Source organism: Erithacus rubecula (assembly GCF_903797595.1).
Source record: "Erithacus rubecula genome assembly, chromosome: 10".
Classification (NCBI taxonomy): Eukaryota; Metazoa; Chordata; class Aves; order Passeriformes; family Muscicapidae; genus Erithacus; species Erithacus rubecula.
Genome location: NC_136662.1, coordinates 18,107,080 through 18,134,322, shown reverse-complemented (window position 1 = coordinate 18,134,322; position 27,243 = coordinate 18,107,080). Strand labels below are relative to the sequence as shown.

At 40.3% G+C, this 27,243-nt stretch overlaps 1 protein-coding gene across 1 annotated transcript in view; it reads left to right on the top strand.

Moving 5' to 3' along the window:
- EIF2B3 (eukaryotic translation initiation factor 2B subunit gamma) overlaps nucleotides 1-27,243 on the top strand; it is a 99,143-nt gene that overhangs the window by 55,483 nt on the left and 16,417 nt on the right. Inside the window, exons 6-9 of the mRNA XM_079313309.1 lie at nucleotides 13,529-13,659; nucleotides 14,321-14,514; nucleotides 18,465-18,542; nucleotides 19,237-19,385. Coding sequence (XP_079169435.1) covers nucleotides 13,529-13,659; nucleotides 14,321-14,514; nucleotides 18,465-18,542; nucleotides 19,237-19,385 — 552 coding nt within the window. The remainder of the gene's footprint in view (nucleotides 1-13,528; nucleotides 13,660-14,320; nucleotides 14,515-18,464; nucleotides 18,543-19,236; nucleotides 19,386-27,243) is intronic.

The window sequence follows — 27,243 nt, the reverse complement described above, 5'->3', positions numbered from 1 at the left end:
TGTTGTATGTAACTTCTGTCATTCAGGTGAAGGCCACCAATCTTATTCCCTGTTTAAACATGTTCTGAAGATAAGGTAAATAAATATTTTATTTTGGAGTGGTAAAAGTAAATACGTTCCTCTTGGTGCTAATCACTGATTCTGTAAAGTCCATTAACTATCTTTTCAGCACCACTATTAGTGAAACAGTAATTTTCACCCTTCTGAAAGTGGGAAACCAGGGTACACAAGAGCTGAGGTTTGAAGCATCTTTGTCTTAAGTATGCCATTTTTCAATACTTAACATAATAATAATGTTGAAAATACGTTTTCCATTGACTATAGCTGTTGCAGGGTGATAATCAATGTAAGAGTCGGTCTAAAGTTTCTCTGATCTGCCTCCTGACCATGATCAGAGACTGAGACCCCAGGGCCTCAATGCTGACTCTGGACCCGAGTTCTGGCCTGGCAGAGGTGGATTTGCCAAGGGACTGTTTGTAGGTGTGCTTGGAGCTTGCCATGGTGCGCTGCTCTCGAGCAGGGTGCTGGTTATAGCACCCTGTTCCTGCACCTGTTTCTTAGAACAACCATCTCCATGTACAATAGTCCATAAATCTCCCCACCTTTTGGCTGAAGGCCACTCACTTTGGAAAAGGACTATAAAAAGTGACTTTCCTAAGAAGCTTTGAGATCTCCCCAACGGACTGAAGACGCGTCTGTTGTTGGATGACTCAAGGACAACATCCCTTTTGTTGGTAACTGTATCCCCATCCTTTCTCTCTCTCTCCCCTTTTACTTAATTTCCTTTACCTCTCTCTCTCTCTCTCTCTCTCTTCTATTGCAAAACTGAATTGTTGGCATGCAATAAACTGCATTACTGCTTTCTGCTGAATAAAACCTGAGTCTCTTGCTTTTGTCTTTTGCACCTGGGGTCAAATGAACCATCACGACTCCCGCTCGGGTTGAGCGGATTGTGACATTAAATTAAAATGGCAACCTGCAGAAATCAGAATTATGTTCTGCATTCAGCACCATCCATAGAATCCTCTGACAGAAGGGAATTTAAAAAATTTAAATAAAAATCAATTCTTCAGGCATCATTCGTTTGCCTTATATCTTTGCAGTTCTTTTCTCCTCTTGCAGCCCTCTGCCTTGTACATTTAACACACATGTTCTAACAAATGAGGCAGTCATTCTTCTGCCTCATTACACAAAGGTGATTCATCCCCAGGGCATAGTCCATCTTTGCATTGGTTGAAGAAGGGATTGAGACTGGGGAGAGAGGAAAAGTAGGTGTGTTTTTAAGGGTTGTATCATAATGTGAACACACAAGATCGTAATTGAGGTATAAGCAACATGCTTCTAGCTTTTCTTAATTTGAGTGTCCAGACTATTACCATGATATTCTGTAAGTGTGTATATGTATGTATGTATGTGACACTTCTAGAATTAATCAGTGGGTCTACTGTGACTCTTGCTAATGGAGTAGCTGTTATCAGCATAGATTTATCACCTTTCAGGTCAACCACCAGAAGGAGATGGGATGCTCTAAATTTCAAAGAATATCCATCTCAGCATTTATAACCGTGGCCTGGAGCATATTCTGTTTCTTTGTGGAAAAGTGCACAAGTGCTTCACTTACCTTGCAGAAAAGAGAGAATGGAGCATGCTCAAGGTAGAAGTACTTCTACCTTTTCGAAGTTAAAAAAACACAAACCAAACTGGTCTCTTTCAAGCATGTGCAAACTGTTTTTTCAGACTTAGCCTGATGTAGCATGGGCACTTTTCCTGTTTACAAATGTAGTGCCCAGACGAAAAGACAACCCTGTGCTGTGCCAAATTCTAAGCATGGAAGTGCAAGAGCTTTTCAGCAGAGTAGATGAAATATTTTTAACATGGTCAAAACAAAGGGATTTTTTTCCATAATTTTGTTCTTGGAAATAGCTGAGACATTTTTGATGACGCTATCCAAAAAATAATCAGCTTGAGGGAAACACCTGGCATGGGTAATTTCAGCCAAAACAGTTAAACTTTGGCAAAGTTTACAAACAGACGAAGGCAGAAACTTAAAATAGGAAATTCTGGGCAGTTTTTCTTTAGACACCCTAGTTGCACCACTTCTGAATGTTGTTCATTTCAGATTTGGTGGAGGCAGATGCCACTGTGTGTTTGCTCAGATGTTCTGGGTTCTCTGTTCTCCATCTGATGTCACATGCACTGTGTGACATAAGATCTTCAGATTTGATTTCTAAAGACTGTGTAGGCATACATAAAACAAAATTGACCACACACATATTCCTCTTATATATTAGGACATTTCACATACTTTTATAGTGTCCTTCCCCCCTTTTTCCCCCACCCATCTTCCTCATAAAAAAAGGCCAGATTTTATTGTATTAAGTAATATGTTTTGCAAATTACCATTTTGTCCAGAATCTAGTCCTTCTGAAGTTTTGGATGTAGAAAAAGCCACAGTTTCCCAGGTACTGTCACCTGGGAAGTGGGCTGCTCTTCCTGCAGCCAGAAGGATCATGTGTGGTACTGGAAAGGCAAGAATGATAAACAGCAGCACTGTGCTTACTTCAAAAGGTCTGAGTTAGCAATTCCCAGTGCCTTATCCTGGGAATGCTGAGCACTAACATCTTGCCTGCCGCCAGGGAAATCCACTTTCCCCGGGGAGCCCTCCCCTCGGGGTGCACCCCGTGAGAGTCTGAGCTGTAGCTAAGAAAACAAATCAGCTTTCTGCAGTTCTTCCAGCTCTGGAGAACTGCCTGCCAGAATGTGCCAGTAGAGAAACTTTTTTCTGAACTGAGCAAATTTGCAGTAAACTTTATAGCCAAAGTCAGTATTATTTGTTTACAAAGTTAAACACTGGGGTTTGGGTTGGTTTTTGTTGTTTTTTTTTTTTTTTTTTTTAACTGCTGAAATAAATAAGAGCAAATTGTGTGAGGTCATAGTGCTCTGCCTTTCCAAACTGCTTCAGCTGCAATCCCAGATCACACTGCTCAGCTCCCCTCTGCTGTGCTCAGAGAGCCTCTGGACACAGTGCTTGGTGCTGGGCCAGCACCAAGAGGGGATAGGAAGGTTTGCTGTCTCAGTGCTGTGTTGGGAGATCTGTGGCCATGAAAAGAGCTGCAGCAGAACCACCCTCCCTCGATAAAGGGCAGGGCAGTGTGAAATGCTTGGAAACTGGAGGTACGAGTGTCTCTGGAGCTCCTGCTTGGATGGCTGTGTGCTATGCTGTACACAAAGGCCCCTGCAGGTTTATATTAAGGTGCTGCCCAGACTAAACCAGTGCATTTTTTCTTTTTCCCCTCTAAATGCCTTTTTATCATTCAGGCTGTCACCTGTGTTTCCTGGCAAGGGCTGCTGGCTGGGGGAGGTCTGGCAGAGCTGAACACCCAGCTTTGGTGGTCTTTGTGTGGCTGCCTGAAAGATGGCTTAAAACAGAACCTGCTCTGTGAATACCTGCAAGTTAACATGTGTCAGCCGTGTGGCTGGAAGGTTTCTCCTTTGCTGTAAAGAGAGATTTTATAATGAATACTTTCCTTGTGATTAAAACGGATAAATAAACAAATAGCTCCTACAGGAAGTATACTGAGTGAAGTCAGGGCAAATAGATTGTAGCTTTTCAAACAAGGAAGAGAAAAAGGGGGGAAAAACACTCCACAGTCAACCCAACTCAGCCTCCTCCTTAGTGCATTTAATCTATTACAATGTGAAATGGCAATTCATCTTTCCCATTTCCTTTCCTTGTCAAACATATCCAGCTGTTGGAGCTTTCCCTGCTCCTTACTAGAGATGCCAGGATTTAAAATTTGTTGATCTCCTCCTCCTCCAGGGTATCATTACTGTTATCATCTTTCCATGGTACCAATCAAGCTTGCTCCTGAAACCTCAGGGGGAAAAGCCCTAATGATCCGAACTAGATTTAAACACATTATGATTTTCAACAAATGCCTTCTGTAAGAAATACAATTCCTTTTCCTTTTGGCAGACTACCTGAGAGTAAACATATCTTTGGATATGCTAAATTGGAGCTGATCAACTTCATCAATAACTGCAAACCTTTTTGTGGCACCATGAGACTCCATAGTGCCTGACATACCAAACAGTTCGTGGTCACAGCACAGTATTCGGTGCACCTAAGCTGCTCCTAATGCAAATTTTTTCTGAGATAAATGTTAAAATGTGTTAATTTTGTTCTCTTACTGTGACTTACAGCATAATGTTATGACCCTTTGGATTCTGTAAAAAAAGTGAATTTAGGGAGGGCATGAAAGACGTCATTCAATTATAGAATCATAGAAATATTTAGGTTGGGGAGGGATGTCTAGCAGGATCTAGTCCAACCTCCTGCTCAAGACTAACTTTTGTGTTGGTCGGGGGTTTTTTTGCAGTTGAGTTTTGAAAATCTCCAAGGATGGAAACTGGGCCTTGTCCCAGGACTGTACCACTCACTGAAAAATTGTTTTCTTTATGTCCCAACTGGAATTTCCCTTGTTGCAGCTTGCATCTGTTGCCTCTTGCTCTCTCATTGTTCACCTCTTGGAAAATTCTGTCTGCCTTCTCTATCACTTCCCTTGTGGTAGTGGAAAGCCGTAATCAGATTCCCCCGCAGCCCTCTCTTCTCAAGGCTGAACAAACCCAGCTCCCCCAGCTTCTCCTCCTGTGTCATGTGCTCTTGACCCTCTTGGTGGCCTCAGCTGGGCTTGCTCTGATCTGATAATAAACATTAAAAATTGTTAACTATTTTTTCCATCGTTTGATGCAGTTTCAGTTTCCTTGGTTTACCTACAGTCAAGCTGACTTTTGTCTTCACACAAGATGTGAATTTGGAGCCAAGAAGTAATTTATTTACCCATCTTTCTGTGCTTTTTTTTCCCTTTTATTGTTCCTTCTTAAATCATTGCCTCTTGGGCAGTATCACCCTAAGCATTCTTTTATCAGTGCAGTACATTTTCTGTACCCAGCACTACTTGCATGTAAGATAATACTTTGGTTAAAGTTATTGTCTTGCCTTGCTGGGCATCTCCCTGTGAGGATACAATCCTTGTACTAAGATATCATGTATATGTCTCTTGCAATGGAAAACGTAATTCTGTTGTTTTCTCCATTCAGATTATCTGAATGTACAATTTTCAAGATAATGTCTTCCTTTCTGCCCCTCTCTGTTTTGCTCCTAAATCTTTCTTCTTCCACAACACCTCAGTCACTGACACATCCTTCTGAAATGCTGAGTCTCTTTTTACTGACAGGTTGCATTTTGGGTAAAGAGAGAAAACAATTACTGTCTTTCTAGTATTTCACTTTTCCTTGTAGTTGTTTTCTCTAGGTGTTAGTTCAATGTTAAATTCCATTGTACCTTAGCAAGGCAAATGAAACATAAACAATCATAAATATGTCTGTAACACTGTTGCTGACTTTTTTATTGCATTGAATTATTGTGGTGGGAGACTTTTAACTTCTGCATGTAGTTGGGACAGTAAATGCTACCAGTGATGATAGGGCACACATACATGAATAGAGTAGCTAAGAAGTGTCTTCCTTGACTTAGTGAACCATCATTCAATCAGTAATGGTACTCTGGGTTCCATTTGAATGTGATAAGGAGCCTAGAGCATGAGGTAAGGGTTGGTCTTAGAATAATCTTGAATCAAAGAGGAGCAACTATGAATTTCTTTACTTAAAGTGAAAAAACTAAAAAGAAATTGAGTATAACATTTTAAATACTCTATGGGAAATGCTGAATGCTGTCTAGTTAAGCTACTGGTTTTGAAGAAATCCAAGAGCTGAATGGAGAGAAAGAGTGATATTTCCCCTAAGTCAAAGATGCAGAGATGAACTGTAGCTCAAACAGCATTTTACACCAAACTTTTATGGATTAATACCACCTGGAAAAAACATTATGAATAAAAGCTGTCTCATGAAAAAGAGGAGATGGGATTCATTGGCCAAAAAGCTTTCAAAGTTCTTCAAGAAAGGATAAAGCAAAGACCAAAAAAAAGTTTAGTCTTACCACAGACAGAAGATCTTGCAAGAACTATGGTAAAAAGAACAGAAGAGTTGTCCTACAGGAAGAGATGGAGCAAGGATCAGCAATCAGTATAGAGGATAGGAGTTAAGGTAGAGTGATTGCTGGGGAGAAGGGTGTAGAAATGGTACTTGTATAGGTGGAAGCAGGATTGAATTACACACCAGAGCTTCCAGTTTATTTCGCAGACTGCTGAGAGAAATTAGTCAAACTGAGGATAGGTCTGTTTGATTGCAGACCACCAAACATATCTGCATGGAGAAACAGCAAAGTCCTGTGGGCATCTTCAGTGCCTGTAATGCAATACCAGTGGAGTGGGGTGGGAGAGGCTACATGTGAAGCTACAGCCATGTCTGTATTTTGTGATACTTACACGTTTTATACCACTCTGAAGTGTTTAAATCTATTTATCTAAATATGTAATTAAGCACCCAAAGTTTACGTAACTTATCGGTTTATGGATACATGTCAGCCTTATCAAATCCATCGTATATATGTGTTTGTTTAGGCAAATTGTCAGAATTCCTCTGTTTCATTTTCAGAAAAGGAGCCTGATTTCAAAGGCACTTAGAAAAAAGTTGGTAACTCAGACACAGATGGCTGCAAAGGCGGAGGTGGGAGAGAAACGGGAAAGATGAGTTCTGGCAAGGAATCACATTTATTGCAGGTGCGCTTGTTTTAGAAGAATGGGATGCTGTCTGGGAATGAATGAGATCCATTCCTCAGCAGTGTGTACAACCTGCCAAACACCCTGGGTGGCCTCCGACGGCCTCAGAGACTTTTGGTCAGAGAGAAGTTCTAAAAATGTCTAAACTTGCTGGCATTCCTGTGTTAGTTAGGAGCTGTGGGGTGTTGCTGGCTGTTTGGCAAGTGGGCAGAGTTAAGGTTACTTAGATGACCTGAGCTGAGTGTGCACACGCTTTCAAAGGATTTGAGTATGTAATTGAGGAGTTTTAATTTCTGTGGTCAATTTTTCAGAAAGCTGCCTTGTTTCCCAAAGGGCTTTTTGGCAGAAGTGGAAGTTAGATCCCTGCTCCTTTAACTGCATCCAGACTTGGTGGAACTTGAGAACAGCTTTTATGTGGTTTGCATCCATACCATCCCTTTCATACTTTGATCTGGTTCCTCTCCAAGTTATGGTGTTTGTGACTGTCACTTGCGTGTCTTCTGCTTTCCCTCCATCATCTGGAATGTGGGGTTTTGGTGGTGATTCTGCAGTTTTGGGAAGTCATTCATAAACTTGAGCCTGCAAAGCAAAGCTGTGCAGTTTTACTGGCTTGATGTGTAATGGCTTTTGAATGAGTCATGCACGTTCTTTTGAGCATTGGGAGTATGTTGCTGTCAGGCTTGAAGGTTTTAGTTAGAAGATAGTATGGAAAGACAGATGAAACACAAATGCAGTCATGTGGAATTGCATTTTAGTAGACCATTTCTTGAAGTTTCCTTGTCTTCTCCCTAGGCTTTTAACTTCAAAAATAAGAGAAGCTATTAATTAATTAATATGAAATTGTGGCTGGATGTGAGAAATGTATTTACTCTTTTTGTGGTCCGAATTTTGAGAGTAGAACTGGAGAAATAGAACATAGCAAGATGTAACAGATGTCTAATGTTGTGATGAGTGATGCAGGTTATTGAATTAGGCACAATTAATTGCCTGGCAGTTCATTGGCTTACCTGGTTACTTTGGAGTTTTCCTTTATTGTAATTGGTACACCAAACAAAGGCAAAAGGATTAGTGCAAGATGTAAAGGCAGAAATGGCCTTCTGCAGAGATGCGACACACCCTGGAGATTTATCACTTGATTTTTTTTCCTTTTGTATGTAGTCCTTCTCTGTTTTCTCCACATTCTTAGCATGTCTCAGAAATTCCAGCATTTTTAGTAATGAATCAGTGAGAAGAAGGGGAAAACTCCTGTAATTCCTTTTTCCATTGTGCTTGTTAAAACAGCGTTGTGGGAAATGGACCCAAACACTGTCTTTAAAGTGGTGTTGAGTCTGAGGCAGGTGGTATTAACTCAGGACTGCATTAACTCTTTTCAAATCTCTTTCCTGTTTCCTTGAGGAAACATGCCTGGTGTATATATGTGGCATGGGCTGTTTGCCTGCCTCTTGCATTGACATTTTAATTTGGTCCATGATATAAATATCATTTCCCTAATCCCCCTTGCCCTGACCCTGTTTTGTCTGTTTTGTCTTTTCTTCAAAGTGAGTTGACTTTTTTTTTCTTGAAGGAGGGGGGAGGAGATGGGAATGGTGGCTGGCTGCTCTAGTTTGGAGCATTAAATGCTCAGGGAAAAAATCTCAGAGTAACTGTTGTTTCTTTCTTTGTATTCACATGGAAATTTTTAATCTCCATCAAAGGATCTGGAGAAAATAACGTTGAGATTCAACAAGAGAGCTCCCAGCTTACATGGAATTTTTAAATGTTATTTGGCTTTATCCTCTAAACGATGAGAACCATGAACTGTGTACCTACAGGGTTCAGAATTAACTTTTCTCTTTCTTCCAACACACCCTTTTTTTTTCTTCCCTCCCTTTTTCTTACATCTTTATTGTTCTGTATAAACATGTCTTTCTGGCCAAAACTGTAAGTTGCCTTAGGATTTGTTTAGTTGTATTTATGTATACATTTCTAACATTAATTATGAGCACCAGTCTGAAATACAGCCTCATGTTCTTTTGATGTGATCTGAAGAATCTCTGTTGAAGGCCATGGAGCTAAGATCAGAACCCAACCCAGTGTATGCTTGCATAGCTATACAAGAGCTAACATTTGCCTCTTTAAAAAAAATAATATTCAAATAGGTATAAAAGGGTTAATGATCTGCTTGTTTGTAGTGGGGAATCATAAACACCATCTGCAGCAGTAGATGTAGCTGGTAGTGCTGGCAGTGATAGCAAGGGAAGCCCCCTGTAACACCCATGGAGGGTGGCAGCAGATTTCACAGGTGGGTGCTGACAGCAACAGTAGATTTCATGCTTCATCACAGATTAATAAAACAGGGAGGATATTAGAATGCTAATACTCATTAATACTATTTTATGGTGTTTAACATTAAACATGGAAAATGAAAATGAATGACAGCCGGTAAATGGAACTGACATTTGTGTTCAGGGTGTCTGAAGCTGGTGAGAATTAGCTGCAGGAAACAGAAGCTGTGGATGCTCCTATTTCTGCTGTGGATCAAGCTAAACAGCACCTACAGTTACCTAGACTTGTTCAAGGTCACCTAAACTTAGATTCAAATAGACTCTTCTATTATTGCAAAATATTTTATTAGATCCCTTTTCTTACCGTCATTGATCAGAACCATTATTTTCTGTGTCCTGTGACAGAGTTTCCAGCAATACACATATCTAAGAGCAGAAATCACAGCCCATTAAAGCATAATTGTGAAAGAAATTCTTTTTTGTCTTTTTTTAAAGGGACAGTATTAGGGTTTTTTCCCTCCAAAACTTTTCTTGTGTTTTAGCTGGATACATTGTTCTTCATTTCTTGCTGAAGTTTCAATAAGCTTCATCCCAGAGGCAGTTGCATTTCAGCAAGAAGTAAAAGTTGGCCCTCTGTGGGCCATAATGTAATGTAATATAATATAACATACATAGAAACAAACTTAATTCTGCCATGTTGTAGACTGTTTTAAGTTTATTTTTGGTTAAAAATCTCTGAAAATCTCTGCATGGCTGTGTTTAAATATTAAGCTTATTGACCCTAGGGTGTTTTCTCCCAATGTTCTTTCACAAGTAAATTTTTTTAATATAGCATGAACCTTACCTGTGCCTTTACTGAGACACAAAAATGCCTGAAACACTGGGAATGCATAGAGTGCACAGGGACCAGAGATAAAGACATTCTAAAGGTGTAATTATGTTTTTCTGGTAATAACAGTACTTGGTAAAATAACAGTTGTCTGACCAAGTAGCCATTTTTGTGCCTTAATGTTTTAGGTTTTAAATAAAATTAACCTTGAATATTTTAGGTTTATATTGCCTGACTCTGAGTCTGCAATCCACGTAGCTGACTGGAGGTAACTGATATGTGCTCTAAGCTCTTAGGTACATTTAATTTGAATTTTCCAGGAGGTTCTTTTGATTTTTAAATATTTCATCTTCACTGGAATTCCCATTTTTTTCCTTGCACTCACACCATGAACTTAAACTGCCCAGTTGTCTTCATTTCCCCCACTTATGCACCATCTCTTTCCAACATCCCCTGTAGTTGTGACCTGCTGCATGAATGGCAGATTCCATGCCAGAGATACTTCTTTTTGTATGCTTAAAATGTGATCAGTATCAACCCTTCTCAAAATGCTGCCAACTCTTCTTCTCAAGATACTGGAGCCACATAAGGTTTTTCAGGGATTGGTGTGTCCCCCCCTCTTCATTTACAAGCAGACATTTAACAGTGCTCTCCATCTTTGGTGGTTTCATTGAAAACCTGCTACTTTCTGTTGGGGTGAAAACAGACAGATAGAACTTCAAAAATCAAAGTTTAGGGAATGAAAAGTCATGAAGAAAGGCCTGTCACTTGGGCTAGATTTTATGAAAATATATTTATTTTGGCAAATGTTTCTCCAAGGCAGGTTCATGTTTATGCTCTCTACCGTCTGGAGTTTGCTCTGAGGTGTCAAGAGCATGCTTACTCCACATTGGCTTAGAATTGGATTTCTGCCAAAATTCTGTGTGCCCTGCTCTCCTTCCGCTCACCCCTTTAGTTTCTTTCTCCTGCTTGTAGCAGATTTTTCCTTCTGTGGATCTCAGTGCATATTTCATTTTCATTTCTTGGTGCTAATGAAAACAATGAGCTTTAGAAACCAGGGGGCTCCAACTTTTAAAACTTGAAGAGAATAAAAAAAAAGATGCTTTCTTCAGCTTATAAGTTTTATGTTTATTTTTTCTTAATATAGGCATGTGAAGTTTTGATTGTAAGGATTTTAAATACACTAGACCAGAAACCTTTTTTGTTTGTCTTTTTCTGTAAATAAGTTACAGACCAATTGGTTCTTCCAAACTCCTGCTGATTTTTCTTTCTTGATGAAGGGTCTTCAGTACCTCTGCATCTCCTTTAATTTAAATTCCTTTCCTAGTTCCAGCTAGGTGTTTGGCTTCTCCCACCGTTGATGGTCAGATAATATTCTCATGCTATCATTTAGTATATCTTAATTTGCAAGATCTGTTGCAAAAAATTCCCAAATCTTTCTCACAGAGGGCCTTACTGTGCATTTTTACTACTTTCCAAAGGCAAATTCCTTTAAAGTTGCATATAAATTACTTCAACAGCAAGCAGAGGCAAACCTTCCTGGTTTTCCTTTTCCAGTAAGAAGGATGTGTTTCTGAGCCACATCTTATGGATGACCCAGAGATTTGCTCCACCTTTGGCAAAGGAATGTGGCTAGCACTTCAGAGAATTGCAGGAAAGCTTCAGGAGTTTGGCCAAGAAAGATTAAACCATCAAAAACCAAGCAAAACTGCAAAACTTTGTCTTTTCCCCTTTCCACTGCTTTCATTTCCTACCGTGTTGTGTTGTCCTCTGCATCAGACTATTTAAGACTGCCAAATACTTGGGTATTTTATAGGTAATATATCTTATAAATGCCATAGCCAGCCTCTGAGGGAAACAGAGGATTGTCGGTTTTGGATGAAGTATAAAACCCGAGCAGGAAATCACTGCTGAATGGCACAGCTGCAGGCAAACAGTGTGAGCTAGTAAACTGCCCATCTGCAGAGCCACACGTGTGTGGGAGCGCGGCCGCGGCACCGCGCGCCTGCGAGGGGTTAGCAGGCAGAAACTCGGTGATTGAAGAAAGGGTTTGCTTCATCAGTTCCTGAAATACAGCTATCTGAAGGTGATTGTAATCTTATTTTCAAGCTGGAGGAGAGACTAAAGACTAGAGGTTTTTCTTGTCTGTAATAAAACATGAAAGCAAAATTTCAGAGGTGGGCTGCAGAATGGAGGATGTGACACAACCTGCACTGAAGGACTGAAGAAAAGGTTTGTCAAGAAAATGAAACACGCTGTATTTGTTCATAGGGCTGAACTGGCAATCCCATCTGAATGTTCCCTTCAAACCTAGAGACAGGAAAAACTGTTTTGGTCCTTAGGTCTGCTTCACTATCATTGACCTGAACAGGGGCCTTGGTGGGCTTTGAGCTGGTCTTAAAGTTTGAACTGTGTCAGATACCCCTTTGCTAGAGATTTTGCCAACCAAAATAATTTTCACTGTACCCATTCTAGTACTTGCCTTTCGTAATTTAATCTATTAGTTAGTTCCTAGTTTTGCTGTGTTCCATTCTAAACAACTCCTCTTTCTTTGTGGGTTATTATTTGTTGAGTTCCTCTAGCCAAACTCGCTGTGTTAGTTCTCCCAAGCCTTCCTCTGAAGTTTAGCACTTCCTCTTGCACATGCCAAGTTTGAGTTCATTTTCCGCATGATTTTCCCAAGTACTACTTTAAATAATCCACAACTCAGTAACTAAATTGAGATTGTTAAAATAATGAAACAACAACAATAAAGCTCTTTTAAGACTGCACTCCAACTGTAAAAACTGTTGATTTGGGGTTTTTTCCCATATACTTTATATGAAAAATAAAATTTTCTTCTCATAGTCAAAATTAAATCAGCAGGGTTATAATCCCATTGTACAATAGACTTTCTACATTCATATTTGTCTTCTAGGGGAGTTTTTTGTTGATTCATTGCAATGTATAAATCAATGCAAGAGTTGAAATAATCTAATGATTGGGACCCTTTTTTAAGGTATGGGTGGCTTGAGATAAAACCCCTCATGATTTCCCCACCTCCTACTATTGGAGTATCAGAATGGATGTAATAAAAGTTGAAATCTGTACTAGGGGAAGATGGCTGTATTGCCAGCTGAAGCCTCTGGAAGCTTTGTGTTCACTTATGAGTTTTGTATTGGAGCATGAAAGTCTTGGGACCTTAACTGAAATGTCCTAATTTCTCTTGGTTAAAGGATTGAGTCTTTAAAATGTTCTGGATGTATCATTTGAGAAGGAATATCATTAATGTATGTGTCATAAAAATTTCAATTTAAGGATCTGATATTTCATATATCCTATAGTATTTCCATATTTTTATCACAAAGAAAAGGAGTTGCTTTGGTTTTTCCTCTGTGGGCACTTTATTCTCTGTTTTCCTGTCAGTTGATGCCATTTATTAAACCACATAAAGGGACTTCAGTGTTTGTTGTTACAATGTTGGTACTTTGTACATTCCATCTGCACACAAATATGAATTGTAGGATGATGACAAATTATAGTTATCTCTGTTAAAATATAGGGGATGTAGTTCTAAAAATGAAACTTTTTCCTCATTTTGAATATTTCTTTGTATTTTAATGCATTAAGGAAGCAGGTGACATAGGGACATTGTCTTAATATCTTGCCATTCTGATTCATCGTCAGGAAGTGTGCAAAATGTCTGATGATGTTATGCAAAGAAAATGAAGACATAAGTCTTGGCATTCACAGACTTCATGTATCTCTTTCTTCAGGACAATCACATCTCTCCGGAGTGAACTGATTCCACATCTGGTTAGGAAACAGTTTTCTTCTGCTGCATCATTGCAGCAAGGACTAGACAACAAAGAAGAGGACCAAAAGAAAAAAGAGCAAGCTTCCCTAGGTCAGTACAATATCAAACATTTGGGTTTATGGATGTTTTAAAGCCCATATGCTACAGCTGAGTTTTGGAGTAGAGTACAGAACTAGCCTGAACACTGTTTTAGTGATTCAGCTTTTTTTTTCCTCAGCGGAGAAAGCTTTTTTTTCCTAGCAAAGATTCTAGTAGATTTATTTTTCAAACAGTATTGTGTAATATAAATTCTTTTGTTCTCCCTCATTTTGGTGGAAACCATAAGCAAATCAACTAGGGGCTCTTTAGTTGTTTTTTTCCTGGAAAAAAATTTGATTAATTTTTGAAAATGTAGTTTCAGGAGGGACTTCCTAAAATTGGGTAGGACAACAGACTAAGCCTTAACCACCTTGCACAGGGAACTGGACAGGATCTCAGATCCTGGAATTTATTTTTAGCATTTCTGCTGTCTCCTTGTGTGACCTTGGGCAAAACATTGCATCTGTCCTGATTCCTTAATTCACACCTGCAGAATAAAAATAAGCACTTACTCACTACATGTGATAAAATCTGTTAATGATTGCTGAGTATCTAGCCATGGAGATGAGGTGAGGCAAAGATTTCCCTTCACCAACAGTATTTTAATAGTATTCCTCTTCAGAAAGCATTTCATTAAATCCTGTCTAACTTCATGCATGTGTGTGTTCTCCAGACATTTATAGTTTCATAAAGGAAGATAATAGCTTGCTGAAACCTGCTCCAGATAACTCTTGTTGGAATGATCATAGAGGAGATATGAATGAAACTCTCCACGAAGGAAAAGTGCGCTGCTACGTCCATATCATGAAGGAGGGGCTGTGCTACCGAGTGAATACTCTTGGGCTGTACATTGAAGCCAACAGGCAGGTGAGGAAAATACACAAGTGCCACCTGGGAATCCAGCAGTAGCCATTTCACCCTGCAGGAGTGACTCCCTGTGATACAGCTGAGCAGTATGTGGGATTGAGCCAGTGCCACGTTATCCAGGCACATCACCCTACTGCTTGCTGGATCCGGGATGTGAGGCCAGGAAATAGTTCTGCCTCTGATTGACTCTAGATTTGATTTAGCTGAGGAAACTCTCACCCTACACACTCTTGTGGTTTTTTGGGAGCAGCAGGATCTGCAGCCAAAGAGCCATGAAGTGTGGAAAACAAGAATGGAAGTAGCTTTGATAGCTCATTTCATCAATGTCCTCTATGTCCTAAAAGCAAGGTCTGTTCTGACTGGACTCTTCCTTGAAGATGTTTGTTTGTGATAATGACAAAGATTATTAACAATTTGAAGAAGGACTCATACTGCACTTTCATTTAAATTGTCTAATGATTTCTATTATAAAAGAATTCTTTTATGAACAGGTTTTCCTACTCCAGGTATACAGAGAGGTGAACTCTTGAACTGATGCAGCATCTCTTGCAACTTTCTCACTACTGAGAATTCGTAAAATAAAAAAATCACAGATGAGAGCTAGGAAAATCCTGTACTATCTAACATACTGATGATTAAAAGCACTTAATATATTTGTTGGGCAGGGATTTGGGGTTTGGTGGTTTTTTGCTACAGTGGCTGATGCAGTGTACAAGTTCTCTCTACTTTGCTCTGCTAGTGATAAACTTCATTGCTATCAGCAATGGACAGTTTCCTCTAGTTTTGAAAAACCTGTAAGGAGTGCAGTAAGGAAAGACTCAAGATTTCTGGTAGTGGGGTTGGAAAGGTGATAAAGTTGTATTGAAAATTCTGGTTCTAGAAGTGGTCACTGCCTTGCCTTTGCTCTCAGACTGAGCTGATTTCTTTTTGACAACATTAATGGATTAATTAATGCAAACCAGAATTGTAGAATGGCAGCATGAGTTTGCACACTGGAGCACTTTCTCCTTGATGAGTGTAGAGGAACACAGAAATAAAGTGTTTTGCTTTGTGATTAGGGAGATGAGGAAGAGAGGCAGCACTGCTGTGAGAAATAGAAAACTTCCCTAAAAATACAGGAACAAGAGTGCCCAAAGGGTTAAGGGAGAATATCACTTGCTAAGGGAAGTGTGCGTGTACATTTGGCAGCAGCCACTTCAGTAAAAAGTTATTGAGTTAAGCCTGTCAGACTCCATGTGGGTTTTTTTGTGTTGGTTTTTTGTTTTTGGTTGTTTTTTTTTTAACCTAAATATTCTACTTTTTGGTTAGTTCAGGAAATACGTTTGCTCCTGGGTGGTACAAAGAATTAGTGTTTTGAAGTCACATTGGGGCCTTCAAAGTTGGAAAGGATTTTCTTGGAATTTTGAGCTTTTTCAGGATGGTAAAATTTCTAAGGAAGCTATGTGGAGGTAAAACATAAAATGGAGCTTAATGAGGAGTTGTGAGAAAGTAGTTCCTTTTTTCAGTGCCACTGCATTTTGTTTCTCTTGCTAATCCTCATAAAAGATGCACATTTAATTTGATGGGTGGGTGGGGTTACCTGTTTTGTTGGTCTCTAAGGAAGATTTTGGGTGTTCAGTTTTCTGAACCTTCACAGACCAGATTCTGAGCCCCTTGCTGCAATGTCAGGACCTGTAACTTTGAGGTCCCAAAGGACAGACTCACACAGCAGTAGCAATCCAGTCCAGTAGCTGTGGGAAGGAATGGCATCCTAACCCATTGCCCTTCTGGTGAGGAAACACTTTGCTCACATCATTTCACTTCCAGCTGGGTTTTCTGGATGCCTGCAGCCTGTGTGTGGGCAGGTGGGTTCAGGAGGGAGTTATCTTCAATAGCAGGAAATAGTTTCTTTGTAAGATGAATTAAATCCAAACACATCTTAAACCTTCCCTTGACCCAGGCACTCCCTCTGACTCCTGCCCCCAGTCTAACCTTTCTTTTCAGAGCAAAATGCTTGAGCTTGTAGCTTTCGTGGGTTACCCCTCAGGCTGCACTACCACTGACTGATTCTAATAAGGGCCAGTAAAATCCTTTATTTATTTCACCACACCACCTTTCCACTGAGGAGGGCAAGAGCCTTTCTTCATTTTTTTCCCCTCCTGTAGATCAGCACTGGATAGTAGGAATCTTTCCAACCTGTGCTGTAGGTATGCTTTAGTGTGTGTTTCTCTCTTGGGTCTTTGTGTCAGGTGACATGTCAACATCCCTTCACCCAGCCAGCACCATCCAGGCAGATTTGCTTAGTTTATGGTGGTCTGGGAACCTGGTGGTTTTCTGTAGGGCCTGCACCTTGGACTCAAGGATCTAATCTACCCTTGCTTTTTAAAAAATAAACAAAATCCAAGTCTAGTAGGAAGGACCAACTTGAAGATGTAAAGAGCTACAGATATGAAAATGTCTGCTGGGGACAACAGGAAAATTTAAATGATAGCTCAGAAATGTGAGCTCATGTGATCCCATCTTCTTCAGTGAAGATCTGTGGGATTTGCTTTTTGAGGTTCACTTTTTAGCCATCAGCTCTTGTTATCCCAGCTTTCCAAGGAAGTAATTTTACACAATTGTACTGTGTAGCAGTTCCTTAGCAGCAGCTTTGGAAATTGCTGGCAACATTCAGCTAAATTTAACAGAGCAATAGAGATCTCTGAGATAAGCTTTTCTAAGAGTTTTATAAAAATAGGTGCTTGAGTAGAGAAAAGGGAGACTTAATGAGTGCTGCTTCCTCTCTTGAGGCAAACCCAGTTGCACCATCACTGTGCTGAGACTCCAGATGACCTCCCAGATGGACAGTCAGTGCCCACATCCTGGCTGGCCAAGCAGTGTGTGCAGAGCTCCACACCAGCCCCACACATGCTGCCTCTCATTCATGCAGTTTGCTGTGACACAGACCTCTTAGCCACCATACATCCATGTCTCCTGCATTCCTTTGGCTGCCATCTCTGTCCTACCAGGACTCATCATACCTTGCATCACCCCTGCCAGGAACTGTGTAGCACTGTGTCTGTGCATTGCTGCAAGGCTCCCACCTGCCCTGACATCCCCATCCCCATCCATGCTGCCATCACTTCTGTGGTGTGTGACCTTGGCCTCAGCCTGACACCAGGAGATGGAGGATGCCTCAGGCTGCTCTTTCACCCACTAAAGGAGGAATGATGGAGTGATATCCCATCCTCCTATAATGCTGGTTCCCTTTCCTTTCAGGAGCCAGTTCAGAATTGCTCTCCATGGATTTGTTCTTGGCTACCTCATAGGCTGTGTCTCTTTATTACTACTGCTGCTCTATCTGCATGTCTAACACCTGCCTTCTCCCTGTCAAGAGCCTTTTCTTGTGCAGCTTTCTATCATCTGGAATAGCCACTTGATCAACTTTATTTTTGTTCTACTTAAATATCTGAAATACAGTTGTGTTGCCCATGCTTCAGAATACTATCTTATGGAGTGGGCTGGACACTGTCACCTTTTTATACCAGTTTACTGATTTATGTTTGTCATTGCTTGCTTCCCTCCCTTGCTTTGCTGGACAGTATAAAACATGTTGAGCTGCATTAGGAATGGCAGATGCTGGACATTGTGGTAGCATACAGGATGTCACTGTGTTCAGCTGGAGCCAGCCTGCTTGCTGCTGCTGATCCACTGCTTCTCCACAGGTGGGAAGCTGAGTTGAAAGGAGACTTGTAGTGCACTGTGGTAGCAGTGTACCTATCTCCTTTACAATAGTGGGAGATGATAAATCACACACATCTGGTGGACATTTGAAATGCAGTGACCTACCTTTTCCATCAGTTAAAATTCTTATGGCAAATACAGTTTATGGCAAATACAGCAATGGAAACTAAAGCTGTCTTTGAGCTGTTTATGTAACTTGTGGGTACAGCCCTATCATGTTAATTTGTGGTGTGGGTTTTTTCATGCAGGTTCCCAAATTATTGCTTAATCTGGGTCTGGAAGAGCCATTGGTTCATGTTTCTGCACAGATCACTGATAGAGGCATGGTAAGTGTTCCCTTTTCCCTTCTCTGCTCTTTCAGGAGTCTGCAACCATTTTGTTTCAACAGCTGCTTGCTAAAATTCAGTCCCATTGTTGGAAGTGAAGCCAGATTCTGAAGTGTGGAATGGTGGAACATAGGTGATACAGCCCAGAGTCTTCTGAATGCTCACCCATGGCTTCCTGCCTTTCAGTCTCTTTTTAAAATGTTTGGTGAAAAGTCTATCTTACTCCCAAGTCAGACACTGCAGTCTCTAATGGCAGTTCCTGGTCGTTGTGCAGTTTGCCTCCCTAAGGAACACCAAACCCAGAAGGGATCAGTACTTCAGTTTTGTTTCTTGCTAACACATTTTGCTTGAATACCAACTTCAAGCCTTCCTTTGACAAGTCTCACTGGGCAAACCTGAGTGAAACCAATGAGTACCAGCAGGGCTGTGCCTACCATGCTTATCTTTCTGCATGAAGCCTACAGAGCCAGATCCACTAATGGAGTTCTACCAAGCTAGCAGGCCTTGGGAAGACTGTCTACCTATGGGGCAGCCCCTGAATTTTCAGGTCTTTCCTCTGCCAAGGGTCCCTCAGGGTGGAGCAGGGTAAACTTTATTGATGGAAGCTTGAGACAGGCTTTGGGAGAGGTGTGTAGAGAACACATATTGGAGAACTTCAGTTTATTTTTGCTAGTTCTGTTCTTTTCTTCCCTAGGTTGGATCAGACAGTATCATTGGGTCATCCACACAAATCGGGGAGAAGACATCCATCAAACACTCCATCATTGGCAGCATGTGTACCATAAAAGGCAAAGTTAAGATCACAAACTGTATCATCATGAATTCTGTTACAATTGAGGAAGGGTAGGTTACCTTTTTGTACTTTACTTCCCTAGATTTGCATTTTCTTTTTCTAGATAGATCCTGAGTCAGTAATTTTTGTCCTGTAAATAATCGTCAGCCAGAAGAGCTGATACCAAGAGGTGTGTTTCCAAAGACAAGTAACAAATAAGTCTCTATAAACAGTCCAGAAGTGCACAAGTGAAATGAACTAACAAGAGGACTGCAGTCTTGGAAAACAAATTTCTTTCTAAGTAGATCATGTCATCTTCAGAATGTGTAAGTTAGTTAAGTGGATGTCTGTACGAGCTTGTGTATCATTCTTCCAAGCTTTATTTTAGTGGCTGGATCAGTGAGTATACCTAAAATATTTGAGGCACAAAGCATATTTTAAAGTGGTATACTTGCCAGCTAGAAATGTTCTTCTCACATTGGAACATTACAGCTTCACCTAAAATGTCATTTTCTTTGGCCCTTTTTTGTCATCCTGCAGCTTTTACTTTACCATTGCCTATGCTGAGTAATAGAATAAATTAATAAACTTTTCAAAGAGAAAATCTGCCAGCTAGTAGAGGTTTCTCATGCACTAAAGACACTGACTAAATAGTTAGCCTTGAGCTGTACATTTCCAAATGTGGGAAAAGTGGCCTGTCTGTAACTGTTGATGTCTGCATGCCCCCATCTTTCCATACATGCTGGCTTCCTGTGGATGTCAGTGGAAAGGAAACTGCTGATTGACTCTGTGCAGACCTGTATAAATTCTCTGCTCCTTCATGGCTTGAGGTTTGCTTAGGGCCTCAGGAAAAAGGCCAAACTCTTAAAAAATGCCACATTGGCTCTGAAAGTTGCATATCTGAAAAACATAAAACCCCAAAGGATGTGGGGTCTATGGAGGATACTACTGTTACATAACTAAATTACAGGTAAGTATGGTACCTTACCACAAAGTGTTTGTCTTTAATAGAAATCCACAGTAATTTCAAGCACATCATAAATCAGAATTCCATTGAGTATAGAAAATAGCTGCTTTCCAGGTCAATCACAGATGGATCCAGTATGGCTGTATCACAAGCACTACTGTCATAAAAAGTAGAGGAACCTCTCTCATTTGATCATGAGACCCTCTGTCATTTTGATTAATGAATTGATGCCACAATCATAATGGTATGGTTTTGCATATGAGGTCAGCAGCTCTACCATTAAATCTGCAGAGCCAGCTAAGTGTATAAATAGCACTGTTTTTATGAAGAGTCCCAATTCATCTTGTGTTTGTCTGCACTGGCATTTAGTAGTGTTCTAAATCCTAAATCGATCCCAGAGCTGTTATGTTAAGCATTTCACAAAATTCCACAAGCATCGTAAAGTTGGTGATATATTATTTTTAAGAGAGATAAATTGACTTTTGGGGTAACATTTTTGTGAATTCTAGAAAACAATGTGATCCCTAGTCACTCTTGGTGAAAACAATATAGCCACCAAAGAGTGAAAAGCCTCACAGTCCCAGGGGTTTACCCCCTTTAGCTGCTCTATGGTTACTGCATACTGAGGCACTGGAGTCAAATTTGCAATTATTCCTCTCTAGCCAGAACTAAGACTATAGACCCTGGTTCTTTATTGCAAAGCATACTGTAATTAATATTATGTATATCTGCACAGATACTGAGCTGATAAATTATTTGTTATTGCATCATGGTAAGTCTTAAGATGAGGGGGGCATGAAGTCATGCATACACAGGTAGTGAGAAATGCTGCTGAGTTTTGAAAGAAACATTCCTTGCAGTGAAGGATTTCTATGTATTTTTTTTAATGTATTTTGACTCTCTTTCATTACTTTGGTTAAATCTGATGGATTTTTATTAAAATGCTCATCATTCTTACTCGTGCTGATGGATCCATTTGCAACAGGTGGATAAATTATATGTGGTTTTGCTTTAAACTGTCCACAGTGCACAACTCGTTACAATCACCTCTTCTCCCAAGTGTCTCTAAAACAGCTCAAGCTTTATCTAATCACAACTTCTTCATCTCTAATTGGAAAGTCAGTATGTGTTGGCTGATATGGTTCCAAATGAGCACAATAAAGTGCCTGACAGATCTAATTTTTTTTTTTTATTGCACAGCAGATGTCCTACAAATAAGCCAGTTTCACCAACTAAGGTATTATATATTAGAAACTTCTGAAATTGTATTGAGAAGTGGATAAAAACTGTGTCATTGAAAGAATATACATGTTAATGCTGACATGAGCATCTCAACCACACTAATGGCCTACTGTAATATTGCCCAAGTCAAATGTGAGTGGTAACTGAAGGCCATTCCCAGGAGTGTTCATTGCAGTAACACCAACTTGAAGCAGCAGGCTGAGAAGACTGCAGTAGGACACTTATGGAAAAGACAAAGATGTATAGATAACTCAGAAGAAAGATCAGATAAATCTTTTCTTTTAAAGTTTGGATACTGAGAACAACCAAATGCAAAAATTGCTCTGCATTCTAAGTTCATTTATCACAAGCTACATGGCACTGCTTTGGTATTTCCCTTGCCTCTTCCATCACCTCCAGTTTCTCTGGGTTGAATCTTTCTTTTTGTTCCCCTCTCAGCTGCAAAAGTGATCTGAGCAGCTTCAGTTCACTATGTCAATATAGAAAAAACAAAATTAACAAACAAACAAAACCCACCAGAAGTTAAATTTAAAATGTTTATCTCTTGGTAGCTTTCCTATAATGTGATTAAGTATCCTGTGCTGTAATTCCTTCATTGTTAAGATCCACAAATTATATTTCCAAACCAGAAAAAAAAGCTTTTTAATAGCTACACCACATTTAATACCAGCTTCTGAAATGGATAAATTCTTGCTGTGCAGGTGGGAACACCACAGGGTTCTTAGAACAAAACCAGGTATCTCTTGTTAGGCAGTGCTTGCCTCATTATTGGAGGAACAGAGGTCATGGGCTAGGTGATGATAACTTTCCCAACTGAATGGATCAAGTAGCTGGGGTTAGTTTGGACAGTCTATTGCATACTATTTGCAAGTTATGATCTGTTCTCCAGCAATGGCTGGTGCATTTGATACTCTGGGGTACCAGAAGCTGGATTTTTTGTTTGCTTTGGTGTGTAGGGCTTCTATTACATTATATATGTCTCCTGTGAAGTGATTTGAGTAGATATGAATCCCCCCTTAGAAGAGATTACAGGGGATTAAAGAAGTTAGTAGCAGGGTGAAATAATTGGTAGTCCTTTCTTAATGTGTTTCCCACTGTGCAGATAATTCTTCCATCAATGAGACAATAAAATAGCAAAGATTACATATGTGCTGAATGATGGACATACTTGACCAAGCTGGGAGGGATGTAATTTATACAACAGCACAAGTGCTGAGAGATGCTGACTGCCCAGGTGACAGGCTGTAGTGGCAAAATGGTTCTTTTTTTCCCTCTGGATGGCTCCCTAGAGCTCAGTGACAAATGACTGCACTGAGTTACATAGTTGGAGAAAATCTACTAATCGAGCTAAAATCATAGGTCTCTTGAAAACATTGTCTGTGTGGATGTTCCTGCAGTAGCTGTGTGTCCTTAGTCTTTGTAGTGGCTCAGGACTGCCCCTTCTCTTTGCCCTGTTTTATCATGGGTGCAGCAGGGTCCCTGGATTGCTGCATCTTTGGTGCAGGAGTCCCCTCAATGTAGCTCTCCTGCAAAGGGGCAGCTGTGACACCCACAGACTGACTGAAGCTGGTTTGCCCAGGGGAACTGTGCCATTTGCACAGTTGTGCACATGGAAAGTAGTGCCTGGTAGATTTAATCCCCTGATAAGCAGGGCTGGCAGACTGCTCACAATTGATGAGGAGAAGGTTGAGATACTCAATCACTTTTTCGGTCTTGTGCTTCACTGTCAGTCTCTCTTCCCACACGTCTCAGCTTTATGGACCATAATATATGTGATCAGACATAATACTAATCAGAGGGCTGGAGCACTTCTCCTGTGCAGACTGAAAGAGCTGGGGTTAGTCAGGAGAGAAGGCTCCAGGGACACCTCATTGTAGCCTCTCAGAATTTAAAGAGGGCTTATGAAATGGTTACAAACTTTTCAGACTGGCCTGCTGCAACAGGATAAGGGCTAATGGCTTTAAACTAAAAGAATGTAGAGTTAGACTAGATATAAGGAAGAAATTGTTTACTGTGAGGGTTTTGAGGCATTGCCCAGAAGAAGTTGGAACTGGTACATCCCTGGAAATGTTCAAGGCCAGGCTGGGTGGGGCCCTGATCAACCTGGTCTAGCTAAAGATGTCCCTGCTCATTAAGGGGGGCGGGGACTATGTAGTCTTTAAAGGTCCTTTCCAACCCAAATTACTCTATGGTTCTATAACTTTGTTTCATTTTATAAGCTTAGGCATACTTGGCTGTTTTGAGATGACACTTAGATATGGATAGATTAATTTAATTATGGCTTTTGTTTTAGCAGTCAGTGGTTGGTTTGTTGGTTTTTATCAAACATTGGCTTTATTTATAAGACTTGTTGTTTTACTTAGTGTGCTACCTTCCGGCACTAATTGATCTGGTCATACAGGACCTTGTGCTGAAGCACTCTGAGCATTCCAAATAATATTAACAGGAAAAATATGTTGAATCCTTTATTCCATCCCTGCAGATAAATATTTCAAAATCTCTTGTTTGTTAGTAAAACTATCCCAGTGTATACACTTACGGGAAGGAGCTTGGCCATTTTATGTGCACATTATATCCTTTTTTCTTGGTCATGGAAAATGAATGTTTCCCTGGTAAAGATTCAGGGGAAGGGATTGTTTAGTCGTGAAAAAAATGTGGTCTTTGAACTACTTAGAGGTTAGTTGAGAAGGCAAGCATTAAAAGTTCAGAAAAATACTGAGTCTACTGTAAGCCATGCTTTGAAAAGTCTTGTTAACATGGTGGTAGTTAGTACCATAAGGATTCTGTGGTAGAGACAGTCTGAAATAAAGTATTTTTCTGCATTTTTTTTCATGAAAATACAGGAAAGTATTCTGCTTCAAATGATGTTTTCATGGAAATCATAAATAGAGTGCTCTGATTATCAAAGACAGCAAACGATTCACAATTTGCTTCTAGATTTCACCTCCACAGCAAGAAAGTACCAGATCTTAACAGAGCAACCAAGGAAGCTAAACCTTTCTCACCTGTAATTTTTCCAGAAAAACGGTGTCCCAAACTGGGATTAGGAGTGGGAAAAGGAAGGAGTTCCCTCCAGAAAGGAGTTTGCAGCAAACCGTTGCCAGATAGGTAGATGATGTAGTGGGCAGTTGGTTCAGGAACTGTAAGAGTAGGATTGTAGGTGTGATTGAGGTTATTGAGTTTGTGCAGGGGCAGGAATCATTGAACAAAAACCTCATATCTTTGTAAAGTTTACAAACATACTACCCAAAAGAACTGAACTGAACTGAACTGAACTGGACTGAACTGAACTGAACTGAATGACACATGGCTAAGATCACCTTTTGGAAAGGGAAGGGGTTAAAAAGACAAACAGACATGTTTTGGGTCAGGCTGCAGTGTGATGCCAGCAAATTGCAAAGTGTTGCAGCATCGGGAAGCTTGGAATGCAAGGGAGGTGACACCAAAGGCTTCGAGTTACAAACTGCAGTCAGGTGATGTGAATGTTGAGGACAGAGGGAAAGTTAGAAGAGTCCCATGGGAAGATGTGGTAAACCTTGGGGAGTTCTGACCTCTTGGGCAGAAGGAGTAGGCTGAAGTAAAAATTAGTGTGGACTAAAGTACCCAGGTACGTGAAGAAAGAAAATATTCTGTCAGCCAAAACTAGCATGTGAAGACAGTAAGTTGCACACTGGATTTTGTTAAAGGTGTTCTGGGTACCTGTGTGAAAATAGGTGGACAGATGCTGAACTCTACTCAGAGAGGGGACTGGAGAGAGACCACGTGTGACTGGTTAAGGCTACTCTAGTTTACCACATGTCTTCAATTTATTGCTACTTTCTATGAGAAAATGTACAAAGGAAGAAAACAACAAGCAAGGCAAGCTGGATTGACTACTAACTGCAGATTGATTGTGAAGTTTATTGGTTGTTTCCTCAATAGTGCCAAATCAGCACCTGATGTAGAAACAGCCAGCGGTTTGAAGAAAGTTCTAATTAAAACCAGGGTGGAATTGAGTCTTTATAGGGGTACAGTGCATAAGTGGTCTTTTTCCCCTTGGACAATGGCAGTACAAAGGAATGATCCCATTCCCAAGGCAACATATTTAACAGTACATAACCTCATGAAAAGGAATGAGGAGGTGAAAGTTATTTCCAGCACCATAGCTTGCAAAGCTGAAAATAAAAATCTACTTATGCTGAAATTCCCAAACATTTTGTATCTTGAACCATTTTTAAGATGGCTATTGTCTCCTGGACACTTTGGTGCTGCCAATTGGCTCCCTGCCTCCCTAGAAAGAAGAACGAGTTTAGAATAGATATCTCAGAAAGCTCATGAAAAGGGAGAACTTCATTCAGCAAAAGCACATGTTCATCTAAATAAATGGATAAAATATATAATGGATATAAAACAAAATTAGTGAAGAAAAACTATGTGTATTGTAGTCCCTGCCTGTGAAAAGGGGTCTTATTTCTCTTGATTATGTAGCAATTCTGTCCTTGCTGTCACACCTCTTTGATTTTCAGGAATTATAATTTTCATTCTACTATTTAATTCACTGCACATGCTATTGTAAGATACTGAATAGAGAGAACCTCTGGCTAGCAGAATCTGCTTTCAGGAAGATAAATTGAGGAAGAAAGTGCAAAGTAGGAAACTAGTAAGTAGGAAGTGGTGGAGCTACTTGTGGAACTGGTTTTCAATTGCTTTCAACTGCAGTCAAATTCTACTGTATCTAATGTATTGAGGAAATTTCTCATATTATACCTGCTATCTTGTGAGTGTCTGAAACATTATTACTAGCAGCTTCTCAAAGAAAAAAATTCTTTTGGCTAGCTTCCTGGTACATCAATCTGTCTTAAATAAATCACCTGTTCTTTCATCTCAGATGCAGATGTTTCCCTGATAGTGCATGGCTCGTCCCAGTTTTCCAAACATCTTGTACATCAAATGTTGAACTTAAAGCACAGATGAGCCCTGAAAAGTGGGATTTTAAAATATTCCCTCTCATTCTGCTGATCTGCTTCTTCAGGTGGACAGGGTTATGTCTGACTTCAGAGCTATAAATAACCTGTCTCCTGCTAACCACATGGGTCTAATTGAAGAGTATGGAGATTTGTCACAGGCAGCTGATTGCTGTTGGATTTTGGTGGGAATCTGTGTGTGATTGCCCCCAGTACTATTTAAAATCTTCTCCCACCTAGTTATGGAAGAAGAAGGAATTGTCACATTGTGCCTCTTAAGTTCCTGAGGAGACAAGGGTTGGACAAGTTCAGCTGGGATCTAAGAAGCCAGGTTCACTTTTAAAGGTGACATTTACAAAAATCTTTTCCATGTCAATCTAACTCACATGATATGGGAACTGACTTAACCAGTAATGTCTTATGAAGGGCCACAGCTCTCAACCCAGAATTGTGCTTCAAAAACCCCAGAGAAAGTGTTCTTTTACTGTGCCTGTTACCTCACTCAGTCTGGCCATGTAAGCTGGTGGAAAGTGAAGCAAACCCAGAGGAGGTAGTGAACATATAATTTTCCTGCTTTGTTTCCTTCACATAGACATGAGTAGCTTTTTCTGGCCATCAGTGAAATGTCTGTAAAATCATGTGGGACCTGGCCCTCCCACTCTGCAAAAGAAATCCAGAGGGGGTTCCTGGTATAAACTCCTTCCAGCACACTTTTGCTGAGGTGTGCAACCCCGAGCATGCAGCTACACAAAAGGCCACCAATTTGTTTGTTCCAAG